The 18,384-nt window shown below is 51.7% G+C and overlaps 1 protein-coding gene across 1 annotated transcript in view; it reads left to right on the top strand.

The window, feature by feature from the left end:
- Nucleotides 1-18,384, top strand: part of EXOC4 (exocyst complex component 4) — a 112,382-nt gene that overhangs the window by 61,833 nt on the left and 32,165 nt on the right. The window contains 2 exon segments of the mRNA XM_061562701.1: nt 6,179-6,362; nt 6,364-6,399. Of these exon segments, the coding sequence (XP_061418685.1) occupies nt 6,179-6,362; nt 6,364-6,399 (220 nt within the window).

Consider the following 18,384-nt stretch of genomic DNA (forward strand, 5'->3'; position numbering starts at 1 on the left):
CTCCACGTTGTTCCATTCTGTTGGTCAGCGTTCCTAATGATCAGCCCACCTTACGAGTGGATGCATCTCCACCATTATGGCTCACAGTTCGATTCAGCACCTCGCTGTCATTGTCTGCCTCCTCGGCGGCCCACTTGCCCGCGTGCCATGGTACCGTCGTAACGCCTGTGCGCTCAACAGTTGCGCTGCTGCATCTAACCCTCACGCAGTCATAACCCTTAGCCTGAATGCACACACACGTACCGATGACCCGTGCGCCTTCTGCTGTTCCACGCTCACGGGCGTCCTTCCGCGAGCGTAAACTGAGACCCGGCGTTTGCCAATTATTGGGAAGGTGGCTTGGCTTTACCGAGCGGGCCACGTTCCCATCGGCGCTGTGGCGCGCGAGCGAGAGCGACGTTCTGAGGGATTCGTCCCGACCCGGTCCCCATCCAGTACTCGTGCGAGAAACGGTTAACAAGCGCTTGCTTATTACACGTAATTAAAATGTCATTTAGATCAGCCCTCCTGTAATTGAATGTCTTCTGCCTCCCATTACTTATGAGAGTCGTAAATTAGGGCCTGGGCCTGCGGGCTGGCCCCACTAGCCGCCTCCCGACCACGAACTCTCGCCGGGTTCCGCCGCCGTCCCCCAGCGAAAAATCTTTGAGCAGCCGTAGAAAGGGCAATCAGAAAGAACGTTGAGATAATGACACGGAGCTGATGAGTGCTTGTGATGAGGCTCTACCACGGCTGAGCTGCAGTGATGAAGAGGCTAGAAAATTAAAGATATGGTTAGAAATCGAAGTGAGATCCTGATAATCCTGGTCTCTCGAGTTTTCCCCTGGTGAAACAAAATTAACTTGCACTAGCAGGTAACATTCACTGATTGAAACACCTTTTATGAACGAGTGCTGGAAATTACACATTGCTGTGTTGCAGGCATTTAAATCCATACGAGCAGCCATTGATGGCCATCCACAAAGCACAACTTGTTATATCTGCCCCCAGAGGACTGAATGGCTGAGTTCACCTCCGAGGGTCACCTGAAATCTCAGACGTGCTGCAGCAATCCGCGCACTTGTGACCACGGCGCCCGGCTGGCAGATGCGCAAATAAAGTAAAATCGAGTTGATAAGTAACGAATCTGTGACCAGTTTTTCTTCCCCGCGGTGAGTTATTTTCTTATTGTCTGCGGATGAAACAGTTTCGCGGCATTCAATGCCTGGAAATTGGGCGGGGGTGTGAATTGACTTTGCGAGTTCGATCGTTTTTTTGTGATCTTCTCAATTTGGGGGGCGGGGGGCGTGGACACCCCTCCAGGACAATTGCTGCTGCTGCCGCTTTAATCCGGCAATCACAAACTCGCGACAACACAGCCGGGTAAATATGCACATTTGTGAAGCGCCGCATGGATTTGGCTTTTCATAAGAAACCTCGTTTTGAAATTGCTGCCTCCATATGGGAGAATTAAAAAAAGAGAACATAAAGAAGCCTCATTGTACAAAGGTTTTCAGATTGTTTAGACTCGGACGTGTGGTGGGAGCGATCTGGGGTGCGGGTATCTCTCCCTCGGGCAGCGAGCAGTAAGTTATCTCGTTCCTGCATTGGGATTTCTGATTAAAGCCGAAATTGAGAAAGCAAGACAATGTGGGGCTGAAAGGCTGTTTGGCGAGTGCTCTGAAAATTGCTAAATCCGTTATCTGTCCGTCCGTCAGACTGTCTGCCCGCTTTAATTCACACCGCCGCGAGATGCCGTCGGGGATGTTCTGAAAGCAGGGAGATGTGATCGTTCCAGACACTGCGGCAGGCTGCACATTTACTTCCTTAATTCCCTTCCAATCGCCCTGTGCTCTCCTCTTTTTGCTGTTCCATCTCCTCTCCCGCCTCTCTTTGGCTCTGCTTTCTCTCTCTCCCTCTGCCTTCCTGTGGCTGCCCATTGCCCCCCCCCCCTTTCCCGCCTCCTGGCCTCCCCCCATCTCCAACTCCCCATGTCTCGTTTGAGTTCGCTCAGTCTGACTTGAAACTCGCTTTCGGGAGCAGCGGTAAATATTGTGCGAATTACTCAATTGGGATCACACAGCAGCAGCAGGATCACCTCCTGCTACGAAAACTTAGCAGGACCCTCCAAAAAAAGAGTATTGAGACTTATTGAGACTTTCCTGGGTAAGCAAGCAGAATAAACTGTACTGTCATCTCTTGGTCATCTGCTCGCCTAGCAGGTGTTGGAGTTTCACAAATCTATACGTAAGCCTCCAGCCCTTGCCTCCAAAGCGCCGAGTCACGCTCTTGCCTTTCTCACACATTAATCTCAATTCAAACTCCCTCTGTTGTTAGCTATCTTTTGCTGGTTGTATTAATGAAAACAAATTACAGTACAACCGATTGCTTTTGGAGCTCAACACATTCTCTTCTGCTAACACTTCCATGGAACAGGAGAATACATAACAAGCTCAGTGTTTCAGGCACTCGCTGTTTTTGTGAGTACTATTTATGTATGTAAGCCACAGGATGAGCGTATTTTATATTTGCCGGTGCAACACTGCCAACACAGTCTCGCAACGTTGTTATTGTTCTTTTTGCGTAATTTCCCACTGCTGTGAATCTGTGGGTCTCTGAATCTATGGTTTTCTGAGTGAGTCTGTAGGTCTCCGTGTCAGGCTATGGGTTTATTGGTACATCTTTGGGTCTCAGTTTGTATATTTGGGTCTATATTTGAGTCTACAGGTCTCTGTGAGTCTATGGGTCTCTTTGTGAACCTATGGCTCTCTGTGTGAGTCTATGGGTCTCTATGTGAGTCTGGGTCTTTTACTATCTGTCGTTGTTGTCGACCTGTATCTTCCCACTTCTGGGCAAAAGCCTCCAATATTTACTTTGATTTCTTTTCTTAATTTTAGCAAAAAAATATTTTTTTCTATTTTGAACAGCAACATGAACAACTGAAGCAGGGCACACACTGTCCAGATGACTTGCATTGACATGCGTAATGATCGAGGTCCCTAGTTAGGATCTAGAAAACAATATGAGCCACAGTTGATCTCTTTATGTCAGCTGTGCGCTTGGAAGTGTGTCTCCACACCATTCTGCTCAGTCCGCTATGCATATAAATATATAGCCAGTGGATGGTGGTATATCCGCTGTCACTACCTATAAGACCATCACTCAAAACTGCTCTAGAGGAGTCGTACAACCCTAGCTGCCACTGCTATCCAGTGGCCTGAAATCAAATCTATAGCTATAGATGACCAATGCGAGAAATGATCATGTATTTTGATTATAGTGTGCTGCTACTACTATTATTACTCCTGCTGTTATGGATTGACTCATTCCGCTAGCGAAGGATGCTAGGTTTAGTAATATATGTTGTGTATGTCGCTATTGTTAACTTTCAATCACATTTCTTATGATCACTGTTACATTGTTTTTATAGCAGTACTTTAGTAATTTCTAGAAAGGTTTAGTTTAGCCCGATTTTTTTATGTAGTGTAGAGTTAGACTTACATTTTTTATCAAAATTGTATCATGATTGTTATTGTGATCTAACATCAAAATGGGATTTTTTTTGCACATTTTTGTACGCAGCATAAACAAATGGTGCTTTTTCTGGAAGATTTTATTGTTTTTGTAGGGGATGTTTCAATTTGCGTACGGTACATTTTAAATGTATCTTGTCATTTTATTGTTTGTTGCGGTTGCACCCAAATCAAGAGCCGAATGGCTCACAGGGTTATTCCAAATCAATCAAACTGAAACTGAATTTTGGTGACCATACCCATCAAGGGATGCTCCTAAACTCACTCTTGATGCCACACTTGCAACTGTGACTTGCAACTCTGAATTTGCAAGTGTTATTTTTCCCGTCTTCGTATAATGGTTTAACAATTTCTGTTATTTTTCTTTTCCTCTCTATCATTCTGTTGTTTTGTTTGAGTTTGCGTACGATTGTTCAATTCATCTCACCGTGTAACTTCCTCCGTAATCTTCCGTCATTGGCGACCCCATCTTGCGGGGGTGGGGGGGGGCTGGAAACCTGAAACCGGAGTCTCACAGCTCATCAGCCTCTTCCAGCCAACATCAAATACCTCGCTGTCTGTGTGCAGCTGGGGTGAAAGGCCCAAGGTAAAAAACAAATCAAGCAGGCTCTTTCTGGGAACTTGTTACACAGCGGAGAGCTTCGCGTTCTGTGTTTGCGATGACCCTCAGCCACGCGGCGCTGCCCGGCTCCTCGAGTCTTCTTAACTCGTAAAAATAGACCCGGCAGGTATGATAGACAACAACCATTAAGCAGTTAGGGGTTTACCTGGTTAATAACATCCTTCCAATGATTGCTCAATTTGTATCCATCTTCTCGGTTGAAGTTATGTCTATGTTTATATATCTGGATGGTTTCATGAACAAACCTTTGATAGTAGCCCGAAGGTTTGCAGAGCACCTTGGTCTCGGAAAACACAATATCATGTGAGCCCACAGCGTTATAACAATGGTCAGCTCCGGTAGAGGTATTGGTTCTGCCGTCTTTCAGATCTGCCTTGTGTTATATTGCATGTCATTCCTGACATGCAATATCCTGGAATTTACAAACCGAGTTTTACCTGCGGCAGCAGTTACATCGGGGAAACAAAACAACATGTCTCGGACCGTGTCTGTGAACACAAGGCAGATCTGAAACACGGCAGAACCAATACTTCTACCGGAGCTGACCATTGTTATAACGCTGTGGGCTCACGTGATATTGTGTTTTCCGAGACCAAGGTGCTCTGCAAACCTTCGGGCTACTATCAAAGGTTTGTTCATGAAACCATCCAGATATAATAACGGACATAACTTCTGAATTCCTCTTGATATGCAAATTATTTTGTTTAGGCGCTCTTCTTCCCACCTCCCCCCCTCTAACCCAGCTTAAATATACGCTCCAAGCTTGGTGGTGTTTCATTCTTCGCCTGAGGACGGCTGCTTGCGTTGTGGCCGAAACGTCGTGAGAATTGTTTTATTATGTTTTATTTTTATTATTTTATTACTTCCCTTCTACGTGACTTTACTGAAAGAACCAAGAAGGGGACATAACTTCAACCGAGAAGATGGATACAAATTGAGCAATCATTGGAAGGATGTTATTAACCAGGTAAACTCCTAACTGCTTTATGGTTGTTGTCTATCATACCTGCCGGGTCTATTTTTACGAGTTAACTCCCCCCCCACCCCGCATCTCCAGCTCTCTCGGCCTCCCACTTCAGCCCTGCCCAATTTACCCCCGTCCAGCTTCACGTCCCTCACCTAGCGTCCACACAGCGCTCCCCTCCCCCTACCCCACACCCCCCCTCTCTCTCCCCTCTTGCCCCTCCCCCCTTTCTTACTTATATAACCTCTTACCACGGCATCTCTCTCCCACTTCAGCAAAAAAAAATTATTGCTGTGGTTTTCCCACCTGATGATGATTGCTTGTGTTGCAATCGAAACGTCATGATTTATTTTATTTTATACCTACGTGACTTTACCGAAAGAACCAAATAGTATGGATTCCTGCAGTCACGAAAGCTTGAAATCCAGATGAAAAATGGATAGTTTACAGTGTTGGCAACGAGCAAAATCAAGTGCACAACCAGATTGAATGTGATGGGATGTTTTTGTGCCGTCATTCGTGACCGGGCTGGGACTATCAACTGGCTATACCTGGGAACCCGTTTTAATCCCAGGCCGGTCGGTACCTGGATTGGAACCCAGGCTCTCAGCGGATGCCGATTCACCGCTCTGACCTCTGACCTCACACAGCGACCTCGAGTTTGCATGATTCTTTCGATGCATGGCAGCATGCGTGTGAGAATCAGTTATGTTTGTATTTGCCTCACTGGTTTGCAATGGCTTCACGCGATCCCCTGCAGGCACTAGAGACGCTCCAATTCACCGCAATGTTAACAAAAGTAAATGTATTGGATAGAATCGTGACGGAATCAGGACAGCTGATCGAATGTCTGTGAGCGTGATTCAGTCCACGTTCGCTCCAACATCCATTGGGACGGATCTTTTTAGTGGCGCCTTTCTCTGATCTCGTGGTAGTGGTGGGGGTTGGGAGTTCAAGGGTTTTAATGACGGTTGACTCTCGTCCCAGTCCGTCTGTGACGCCCACCCGCGTCGCCGCGTCAACCGCCGAGTACCACCTCCCTCCCCCGACCATCTCGCGCGTGTCTCCTCTCGCGCGAAGGTTCATCAAGGAGACGGAGCAAGCGATGGGCTACGGGCCTGGCAAGCAGTGCACCCTGCGCGAGTTCCTCACGCAGTACGTCAAGAACATCTTCCTCAACCAGGTGCACCTGGAGATCAACAAGGAGATCGAGGCCGTCACCAAGGTGGCCGATCCCCTCAAGATGCTGGCCAACGCCGACACCTATGAAGGCCCTCGCCGTGCAGAGGCCTCTGCTGCAGGTGGGTCGCGGCCTCGTGCCCCCGGCCACTCGGGCGGATGCGACTCCTGCCTTGGGCCCTTGAGTTCTCAGCTGGTCCAACAACATCAACTCGGACTTTAAACGTCTGCTCATGTGCTTGCAATGGGGTTTATATTTATTTCATTTTTAATTAAATTTGTCTCCGTAATAGCATGTGTGTGTATATATATTGTTTAATTCGTTCCTGCATTGTGCCTGAAATTGTCCTTATCTCTTCACACCACGCTGCATTCAGGTAGGTTATCTTCTCGTGTAATTTACTTACCCTGTACGTGTGTTACATTTGTAAGCGCACGATTGTGTGCGTCTGTGCACGTGTCTGTACGTGCGTGCGTGTACGTTTAACCTTGAGGGTTGTTTACGAGTTCAAGACATTTGCCGAAGAGTAACAAATAACCGCTCTTCCCAAGGCATATTCGCTTAATGTTTTCATAACATTGTATCAACAGACATGCACACATCGACATGTCTTTCTACGCTATATGTAATATATAATATATAAATGTTCCTTTTAACAAAACCCACATTTGCCAAAGACATTCATAACGGCATACTCTTAGCATTTAAATATACGACACCCATAAAATTAACTGGGTAAATGGTTCCACGTGTGACTGCCAGCGGCGCGATGTGGAGGAGTGCGATGGGTGGGGGTGTTGGGAGAGTGGGGCGGGGGGTAGAGTGGGGCGGGGGGGGTGCCTGGGGAGAGAGGCGGTGGTGGGGAAACTGGGCTGGCTTCTAGCATGGGACTCGCCAAGGGGGGTAGATGTGGTGGTGGTGGTGGTGGAGGAGGGGGTTGGAGATCGACTGAGGGTGGAAAAGAGATAACGATTTCCCTCGCTCATTCCAGTAGTGCCAGACAGAGTGGGTCTCATCAGCAGGAAGGAGCAGTTTTCTCATCAGAGACGCCACCGCTGCCTGTAGACCTGAGTCTCAGCCCGGCTTGCCGTGCGTTGGGCTCTGCTGAAACGTTCTCGCACTGGGCGACGTCATGAGGTCATTGTGTAGTCAACGAGATGAGTTGGGGCTTTCGGAGAAGCCTAAAGTGGGAATGTGGACAGAAGCAGACTGTCCGAAGCATTTTCTGGTTGTACCGAGTGTCCGACGTTTCATTCCATGTGCTGGAAGCTTCTTTAGTTCAGTTGCTGAGGAAGCTGTCAGCGCGTGAACCGAACCGTCCGACATCACCCCGAGCGGCACGCGTTGCAACCTTGATAACGCGTGGGAGAGCCATACAGCACGAACTCCTGCGTGGTATGCACAGGCTGTGATTCGTATCGTGAAGGAGGAGGATTGCTGTCTGAGCAGACTCGATTGAAGACTCTGATTCACTGCAGATGGTGACACTGTGGCCTAGCCTAGCCATGCACACTTACACCGGCAGAAGAAGTTATACCAGAAAAACCACCGTGGCAGAGAGGAACGATATTTCTGGTTACCCAGCGCATTGCACCGGCTCGGTTACGTGGCCAGCACCAGCGAGCAAGCGGGTAAACCATCTCACCCGACACGTTGCCCCGGCCGCCCCAGCAGCGTCACCCTCATCGCCGTCTCTGTGGACTGTGCCGAGAAGCGTGCAGCGCAGCTCCTGCACCCTCGCAAGCCGTGCGTCGCTCCCAGTGGGCGATGCGAGCCGTCCGACACGGTGGCTGCTGCGGCGGGGAAACAAAACCCGGGGCCGTTCAACCGTGCGGCTGCTCAGAAAGCCGCTTGCGCTGCGGCTTGGTGGTTCTTGTAGGACGAAAGCCTAGGAGGGTGGGGGGGCGGTACTGCGTCGCTTACGTTGGCGGAAAAGCGTTCGATGCGCCGTCGTAAAAAAATACCCCATTGATAAGCCGCACATCCGATTTCCACGCATCCAATTTCGCGGCTCACATCTCCATTGTACGGCTTCCTTCGAGGCAAGATGTGTTCTGAGCCCCCGTGTCAAAACACCACATTGTTCCACACAAAACGCGCCTCTTGCGACCTCTATCGTGAGCAATAACTGTGTAATTTGCTGCGCGGGAACGGCGGTGATTCCGTGTTCCTCCGGCACGCATAACGATAAAAAGCCGCTCCCGCTGCCATCTGCTCGCTCGCGTCACGATGGCTGCCGCACGGTTCCTCTCTCGCCCGTTAACTTCGTCCGCACGCCGCGGTTCGAGCAGCCGCGGCCAGCTGTCGCGCGCGATCGGCATGAAGCCGACGCGCTTTCTTGAACAAGGAAAACACGGAGCGGGGTTAAACAGGCGTTTCAATTTGCTTTGCCACCGAGCCCCACTCCCCCCCGTGGATGCGTGCGAGCGAGCGTGCCATTGTGCACGAGCGTACGCGTGTACACGAGGAGGCTCGTTGGCGAGCCACGACGTTATCGTGCGCGTGGCTCGCTTCAGCGAGCCACAGGACCCACACAGGCTTTTTGCGGTGACCCATCCGACCGGCCCAGCCAATACCAATAACCCGTATTTACCCTACAAAGCCCAAACCAGTAAGCCACACAGCCTATAGAAGCTGTCAGTGAGCCACACAGCCCTTCGCAGTGAGCCGCGTGTCCCAACTCATCACCGTCTCTGTTGCTGCTGCCGGCTCTGTGTGGGGGTTCCGTGTGAAGCAAATCTCACTTCCAGCCAAGCAGCTCAATTTGTTACTCCTGGCATCTGTTTTCCTCCCGTCACCGTGCGTCATTTATGTATTTATTTTGTTGTTTTTCATTACACATTTTACCGAGTCAGCAGCGCCCCCCCCCCCCCCCGTCCCCCATGGGGGGTAGCCGCGAGCGTGTGCCGATGGTGTGGCACGGCACAGCGGCCGTGCCAATGGCCCCGGTCTCCCCGCACACTTCGAGCAAATTATTTATTTATTTCTAAATTACTCGTTGCCAATTGCGCTATCAGCAACATGTCACAAAGTGAGAAGTCCTCTTTGAATTCTCACAGATGCGGTGCGATATTTGCTGTTGTTAGAGAACGGCCACGCGTGGGTGATGTCACGGATCTAATTATAACCCTGAGGTCCCTTCATCGTTATCATCGCCGTCACCCACGCTAATCCACTGCTGGATGGAGGGCTTCCTGCATGCTGACGATGTTGTTGGTCCAGACAGAGAGGAGCGGTGGTGAGCGCACCAGCGCTGTGAACCCAGGAACCTGAGTTCAATATCTGCACACAGCCAGTATCCCTGAACTGGTACTGAATGCTGTCCAATTCACCAACCCGTATCACTGACCAGCGTGGTAAAGTACGGTCGATCAACCTTTATAACCAACATGGGCACGAGGAGGCCTTCATCCAGCAGTGTATTGACAGAGGGCTGTACAGTACGGTGTTCTCATTGTCGAAAATGACATCTCCTTTTATCGCTGAAGGGTGGCGGCTACCAATCACTCCGTCGCACCCTTTGCGAGCCTCTCGCTCGTTGTGAAGGGGCTGATCCAGACACGGCTGGCACGAGCCGAAGGCAGCTCCGCCGAGTTCCAGGTCGACCTGTGACAAATCCGTTCACCCTTTCTCCATCCGACGCCGCACGCCAGCCATTCCCTGCTGTCGCACGCAGGGCTGGTAACCTCGGCATGTGCAACAATACGCCGTTTACTTGGACGGTAAACCCTCGCGCGGAGATATACTCTTGCACTTCTTCATTATCGCTAATGAAATAAATGCCTCCCAGCTGTAGCGCATTAATTGCGTGCCAAGATTCACCTCTTCCCCCCCCCACTCCCAGCTCATCGATCACCGAGATTCACGTGTGAGCGTACGGCGATGCCGAGTGTCACCACGTGCCCCGGCACTGATTAACGTCCTCCTTATCCGGAGAGAGAGGAGGGGGAGGCGCGGGCGTTGTACGAACCAAGATCCACATTCCCGCAGTCGGCGTCGTCATCCTCGCTGATTCTTAGCCTCCGCCGCCGCCTGCCCCCGTGCGAATGTGGCTGCTGTGCCATGTGCCTGAAGTGTTGCACGGACGGAGTGGAACCTCGCGAGATGTGCCTACACGCAAGAACAACATGTGCCGAGAGCACAGCCCAAAGATCCCAAACCTGAAATGGTCAGCAATGAACGGCAGCTGGCAAAGTTGTGACATGTAACAGGTTTCTTGAATTGAGACAGGTTATCTTATTGTTCTAAAGAGCTTTGGGAAAAAAAGGCGATGGGATGGAATTCCAAAGTGGAGCAGCAGTGCAAGTGAAGAAACAAAAACAGAATAATTTGAGAGTGTTGGATCATCAATCACGCTGACTGAGTAGTATCCAGGCCTCTGCGCAGGGATGCAAATTCATGACACGTTGCATCAACAAAATACTCATGATGTGACCCTCCTCTTTGCCACCACCCCTCTTACATAGCCTTGTAAGGATTCTGTGATTAAAATCCTTTCTTACAATCACGATCATCGTTATCGTCATTAGACCATTATCTATCCACTGCTGGATGAAGCCTCCCCAATACGTCACCATCCCTCGTGGCCTGTAGATACAACAATCCGCCTGGCTCCTGCACGCAAGCCGAGTTTGTTGCTCCATTCTCCGCACTGGGTGTGTTATTGAGCATTTCCTCATTTGGCTGCTGCTCTGTTGTTAGTTTCGACCACCGTCCGTCATTCTCTCCAGCGACGTGGCCTACCCAAGCCCATTTATTTTTCTGAACAATTTAATACTCTTGCTCTGATTTGTTTATGCTCTCCTTTTCACGCATTCACCTTCTCCTTGCATTCACCTCGCCAAGTTCAGCGTTTGATCTTTGTGGATGTTCGTGTCTTCTGATCCGCACGTCATAGCAGATAATGTGCACTCCTCACACAGTACATGCATCAAATTTTTCTTTCAAGAATCAGCGACTGATTTACAATGCATACAAGTTGTGTGTCACTCATTGGAGGAAACTGCAGATTCAGATAACAGTAATAACAATACCGCCAGTTACTTGTCTAGGAAATCCTCCTGGAGCCTCAAGACTCGTGTTCAGGAGGGTCCTGCATTGGGATGTTTGGCCATTACCGTGAATGATAGTTTGTCTTAGTGTGAGACAGAACCAGAGAACTCGGCCACACCTCGCGGTCCCATGCCTACAATACCTGGCAAGCCCTGTTGGTCACCAAACAAGTACTAACCAGCATGCAGCTTGCTGAGCCTCCCAAGATTCAACAACGTCAGTCACGTTCACGGCAATACGATGGTTGGTCGATATGAAGCCTGTAGATTCTCCATGAACCGCCTCAACGGCAAACATAATAACCATTGCAATTCATCGACGTTGAATCATGGGGCGAAAGGTAGTTGGTGGGGCCAGGTGTTACAAGTGGATGTCCACTCACGCCCACGTGCAAACACCGTCCCTGGCTAGCGCCTCTTGTCTCCCGAGCCAACACAGATGGAATTAAAAGCTTCATGTGAAAAACCCACTCCGTTGTCTGACTGATTTGTTTAATCAGCTGCCTGATTGCTTCAATCTGTGCCTGGGGTTGCAAATTGATGGCATGAATCTTCATTGTACCATCTTCTCTGGGGTTACCTTTTCCCCACCGATTGCCTGCCGGCAGGATTTGGCTGCTCGCTTCTTCTCGGCGACACACGCCCACGTGCCGATCCGCGGTGCTTGCGAGCGGCGTAGCAAGCAGGCAGCAGAGTTGGTTGCCGTACCACTGGCCGGCAAACACCGCCCCCCTCCCCTGCCCTCTGGGACGAGGCCACCGCACCATCGACACAGCCGCGACGGCACCACCACTGCTTTTAGCGCCGATCTCTTGGGACGCGGCGATTGCGCTTAAACTCATCTCATGAATAATTCAGGAAGCACTGTTCACCTGTGTCTGGGATAGCGTTGGCTTAGCCGGCGCTGGAGACGGGACAGCCGGCGATCGGGGGGTTAAACCCGGGTCGCCGGAGCCAGCGTGAGACCGCCGGTGCCGGGTGGCTTGCGTTAAGCGCGGGCGTCGCGGAGAGGGTGGGTGGGGGGGGAAATGTGGGGTCGTAAAGGGGGGTCGGAGACAGAGGATTGGGGGGCGGGGGGAAGTATGTAGACGGATTGATAGAGAGCTCTTGAGCGAGGTTCTGGCCTTGCCGGGGGGTTGAGGGAGGGGGTGCGGGAAGGCAGAGGGATTTGGGTCGTGCGAGATTTGGGTGAGATAGTGGCATGAGTTCCGGCGCGTCTGCCACAAACGATCAGCGGAAATAATCTGGTTTGACAGGTGTCTGCGCCGATCGCGACGTGGAGGCGCGGAGTTTTCTCTCGCAGTGCCGGCACAAGTTGGGGGGGGCGGGGTGCAGGTCGTGTCGTGTCTAAAGCGAGCTTGGGAGGGCATTAGGGGGAGGCAAGGGAGAGAGGCGGAGGCCTCGGCCTGTCCCTTGCGCTGCTCCGAGCTCTCATCCCGTGCTGTAGGAGGGCAGCTGTTTTACCAATGGGCAGTGGAATTGTTTACTGGGAAAATCTTCGCATGCACCCTTGCCCTGAACAGCAGCGCAGTGTGTCAGTTTAGCGCTTGTTTCTTTACTCCGGACACCGCTGCAGGCTCGCGAGAACACACTTGTGATTTATCTGTCCTTTGTTGACATCGTAGTTTGTTCAACATATGTTATTAGAATTGTTATTATTTGCACTCTGCCTCCGCGATCCCTCCCACCTCTTGTGTGTGCATGCTCACCACCGGCTAACGGCCCCCAAAAATCCTCGTCCACCCGCCAATCATCGACACTTTCGACCGGTCGAGGCTGTCCACCTTGCGCTCCTCCATGTGACCGCTAATCGTGATGCCTACGAGGCAACAACCTCACAGGCTCTCCCTGTGTCCAGGAGATCGCGAGCCTCAAGTCGCTCAACGTATGTGCACAGGCCTTTTACGAGCACCTCCCCATGCCGTGCAGGACTTGAGTGTCGTTTTACCATATTTCGACAGGCTGGTCATTACGGATTATTGAATATTGGAAATGTTGAAGTGTGAGCATTGACGTGCAGTACAACCCAAGGTCTCTAGCTGTGGCTGCCAGCCACATGCCTGCTCACCCAGTCCACCAGCAAGCCGGTTACTTTTAACTCTGAAAGTAAGCCCCTAGTACCGTCGTGGATTTACTGCACTGCCCTCTGCTGCCCCTAGCGTCACTTTACAGCCCTGTGATGACCTGTTGCGCCTGGTGGTCACCCGTACAAGACAAACCCAGGCGCAACCTTGCTTCGCTTCCGAGATGTAACGAGATGGGACGCCTTGCGGGGGATTTGGTCATGACGAAATGGTGGCTCAGCAACTGACCCCGATAGAGAATGTGTCATTGTCATTCGTATTCGCAGCAGCAGCAACAGTCAACATCAATTCAAAGCACCTCGCTGTTCAAACAAGCGTGCAACGCAGCTCCTCTCCATTCACAGCCCTGAGCCAGTGTGGGAAATTCGACGTTTCCTGCATCAGGAGCCAGACAATCCATTGCGACTGTCCACGCGGCCGTATTCGTAGCAGCGGCAACGGCGGTGGCGTTATGAATATTGTAATGAAGCGTGTGAAGCGCCGCGTGATTGACAGCGGTGGCGGTTACGAAGGGGGCGGGGTGCGAGGTGCGGTGTCTCGCGGTTGTGTCGTGAACGAGCCCTCGCCGCGGTTCAGGCCCGGCCACCTCGGCGTGCCGGAGAACGCTGAGCGGCACTGAACCCGCCGGCTCCCTCCGCCACTGTCAGCTCACGTGTCCACTGACCTTTTCAAGCGTGTGTTTTCGGCACACTTTGCCAGACCGTGTCATCTTCATGCTGTGCCCTTAAGGAGGGACGGGCGCTTACATTTATTATTTCGTCGGCCGGCCAGCCGGCTGGTCGCTCCTTGTGTGTGTGTTTTTTTTTCTCCGTTTTTGTTGTTGTTGCCGTTTGGATACATATTTATTTATTTCTGTCGGCCTCTCCGTCACAGCTCGCTCGGCTGACAAGCGTAATTGATTGGAGCTATTGCCGGCGTTATAGAAAACTGCCGCAGGTTCCAGGTCCGAGCCGCGCTCCGACACGCCGAGTTAATCGCGTAGTTCATCATATTTTCGGTGATTAGTCAACCCCAGTCGTAGCTGAGCCCGCTGGCACCACGTCCGCTCGCGGCCTTCGCCACACCGGCGCTTTGCCTCCCAGCGCCGGGCACCGCTCGCTCGCTCGGAATACTGAGGGATGGCCTTGTTTAAAAATTTAAAAGGTTTTGGCTCATTAGCACGGGGCCTGAAATATACAACGTGGAGAAGAGGCGTCGTAATATGGTATATTTATAAGAATGATGCCCCCATCCCCATTATTATTTATCACGCCGTGGTTAGGGGTGCGGGGGCGCGGGGGGGTTCCAGACCCTACCCCGGTGTGCGCGATTCCCGTCCTTTCCGTGAATGATTATGACCTGTCCGTCGAGGGCAGTGGGTGGGAGATTCTCGTTCTCCCTCCCACAATTTCACGGATTATCACGGTTCAGGAATCGAGATTCTTTGCAAGAATTGTTTCTTCACTGTCCTTGCGGCACGTCAAGGATCTGTGTTGCCCGCAGCATTTCCAAGAACCGCTCGCAGAAAACACGAGTAGATGCAAGTAAGCGCTGCTCATGTGCACAATCCGAGGTATGTGTTGCGGTTGCTGTGGGAAATCTATGGGGGAGATTGCGGTGGGGGGGGCGTGCCCCTCTAAATAAAACCAGTACCCCCCATTCAAAGGCAGCTCCTAGGGGTGGCTGGGAAGCACTCAAGTGCAAGAGGTCATCAAATCCATTTCCGATAATGCCACCGCACCTCACCATTGCTTCGTACAAGAGAGGGGAGAGGTAGGGGAGTGCATGGAGCGGGGCGTAGAGTGAGATGAGGGGGAGAGGTAGGCAGGGGCTTTTCCATGGAGAAACGCACACGTACCCATGTGTGGGGTCAATGTCACATACGCAAATAGAAAAAGGCCCCAAGAGATCACGAAATTCCACCGCCAATTTTTCTCTGTGTCAGCAAGCAGCTTTCTTTATAAGCTCCAATGCTGTGCTTTGCAGTCTCTATGATTATACATTCGTGGCTGATGTCCCTGTACTCCCTTCACCCTTGTAGAGAAGCATCAGAATAAATGTAGAAATACTGTCTACCTACAAATATTATGGTATGATCAAATCATCCGGGATGCGCCGTGCCAGCTTTCATTGATGCTCGCGAACCACGCATACACACAGGGGGGAAAGAGTGGAGACGCACAGTTCCCTACAGATAGATTCGAGAATCCACGGCTCTACTGGCACGTACTGGGGGTAACGCTCAATGCTGTGATCTGCTGTCCACCTTGCAGCCCTGCGCCTACAACACCTGGCAAACCCTGGCGGTCAATGTTACGGTAAAATAGCTAACAACCGCCACGACATTGGGCACTGCGTGGGGAGGCTCTAATCCAGCAGTGGATTGACAAAAAGTGCCACTCGTGTACGCACGTGTGCACCTATTGCGCGTCTCGCGTGAGTTATTTCACAGATGAGATTGGGAAGCCAGCAAGCGGGCTCGGTAATTGGCAGAACACGGAGGCCGCTGAGTGGCCAATCTGTTCACGGTCGATTCCCCGGGCTGCCCGGGCGGTCGGCGCATCTGCAGACGCGGCGGCTGCGCTCGTCGGCGACGGCTAAACGCCGGCGCCGTTATTCCAGGATCCCCGCGCGCTGCCTCGTTTGTTAGGAAATGAACACGCAGGAAAAAAACGCCAAACAAATAACCGCCTCGCTCTCACGACGGGCTTTCGGGTTGCACCGGCGTGCGGTTTGGCAGTGCAACCGGTAGGTTGTTCAGGAAGCGAACTTTGACCCTGCCTCTCTGGCCTCTCTGCTCTGAAGAAGGGACGTTGCCCAAAACGTCACCTGTTATATACTTTTATAGCCACAGTGCTCCTGATGAAAGTCTTTAGTTTCTTTTCATCTATATGTATTTGTTCTTGTGCACCACTGGCAACACAGCCCAACGCAACATCACCAAAATAATTTGTTTAAAATGTAAAAATAATCTAAATAATACGCGTGCTGTCATTTTGAAAGTGGTCATCGTTTTATCAGTTCCAGAAGAAGCTCCCGGCATGCGGAACGACCCGGAAACCGCCTGGAGCACTTCGCCTTGCGATGCGGCCGTGTTACCCGTCTGGCTAAGGAGGCTCCGATGAAGTTCCGTTTTTCTTTGCGTGGCAAGCCTCGTTCTCTCGGGGCCATTATCACTGCTGCTTCTGTCATATCTGGGGGGAAGCACCCAGTTCCTACCTCCCGGCACCGGACAGAATTCAGAGTAAAGCAGTCAGGATGATTGATGGTCCAGCACTCGTAGATTCGCTCCCTCGTTCACCAGCGGTCGGTCGCCTCCGTATCGCCCTGCTATCACTACTACCATTGTTACTTGTCTACCAGACGCTGACTGTTTTGTCTCATCCAAACTGTGTTCAACCACCACACTGCGGGTGACAATAACACGCTCACTCACTCGCCCAACCACTCACTCCCCCACTCGCTCATCCACTCGTACATCGCAGGTCACGAAGCTTCTCTCTCTGCTTCTTCCCTCGAACTGCTTCACTTTGTAATTCCCTTTCCCATCATCATCATCGTCATTGTCTCTTCTCTCAAGCTCTTACAATAATAACCTCGCTCAAGTCAAGAAACGGGTGATACTCTTATCAATCGCAACGTTGATAGCGCTGTCTGGTGCTGGCCGCTTGATGCGGACCATTAGACCTGTGTTCAGCAATGGTGTTCAAATTAACAAAGACAACACAACCGCAAACACCAGCACAGTTGTAAATAAGTAACCACCTTTCTTAATCGACATGAGGCGACGTCAGAGCTGGCTCGAGAAGCCACTCTCCCGGCCCTTTCCTCGCCGCCGCCACCGACGGTTTGTGAGAAATCACGACAATTAGAGATGTTGACAGCCACCACTCCAACACATCTGCCTCGAATTAGAGCGGCCCACGGCGCCGCTTTGCGCCGCGTTGCTGGAGGAACGGCGGCCGCCCACTGCTGTGAATCGCTCGCCAGGGCAAGCAACGGGCACGCTGCTCTCCACGCTGCTCTGGACCGTGACTCCACAACGTCGTGGAAGGGTGACGTGCTCGGCGGCAGGGCGGCAGGGCGGCGCGGTGAGCGTCAGTGGTTACACCTGTGCCTAACGGCAAGGAGGTATTGGGTTCTGTAAGGAGTTGATCTTGGGTTCAACTCACTGAGGCATTACAATCCACGGCTACCGAGCACTCCTTGGCGGATTTCCTCTGACTATTGTTGACTATTGCTGACGAATGTTGACTTTTGTTAGGTGACCTCACAGTGACAATGTCATAATCACCCTCGTCTACCTATGGGGGTGTCATGCAGGTCGTTATCGAGAGTCGAGCACACGCGTTTCCCTCGCCACACACTACTCAGCACACACACAGTCTCACAGCTCTCACCACACGCATGACATGTCTCACCACACGCACAGATCACCTCAGCCACCACATACTATCGAACCTCTCGCCACGTACTCATCTCTCATCATGCTCATGCATCGCACACGTGCATCGCACACGTGCATCACGCATTGCCACTGACCGCACACATCGCTTACCACACATACATGCCTCTCACCACACGCACATGCACGCACACACTTGTGTCCTTGACCACGCATGTAGCTCACCACAAACATCACAGTGCACATGTAACCCGTTGAAGTACGCATGCCACTCGTGCCACACAGTCCCCACCATGCACACGAGGCAAGAAACTCAAGAGGCCAGGATGCGAGTCTCATCCGCAAGAGCGATCTGGGCTCAGGCAAATTTATGAAGAAAAAAACCCCCCACACACACTCACCACACACAGACTCGCCACTCCACACGCTCACGCCGCTCGCCACGTGTGGCAGTGGGCACGGGGGGTGGGGGGGGTTGTGCCACCGGGCTGCCCGTGGGCCGAGACGGACGGTGCCCCCCCCCCCCCCCGTGACGATGCCGGATTAAGCAGCTGCTCATCCCGGGGGCATGTTCTTATTTACTGCAA

This window comes from Lethenteron reissneri, chromosome 30 (genome assembly GCF_015708825.2).
Source record: "Lethenteron reissneri isolate LAM-NWPU_2019-01 chromosome 30, ASM1570882v1, whole genome shotgun sequence".
NCBI lineage: Eukaryota > Metazoa > Chordata > Hyperoartia > Petromyzontiformes > Petromyzontidae > Lethenteron > Lethenteron reissneri.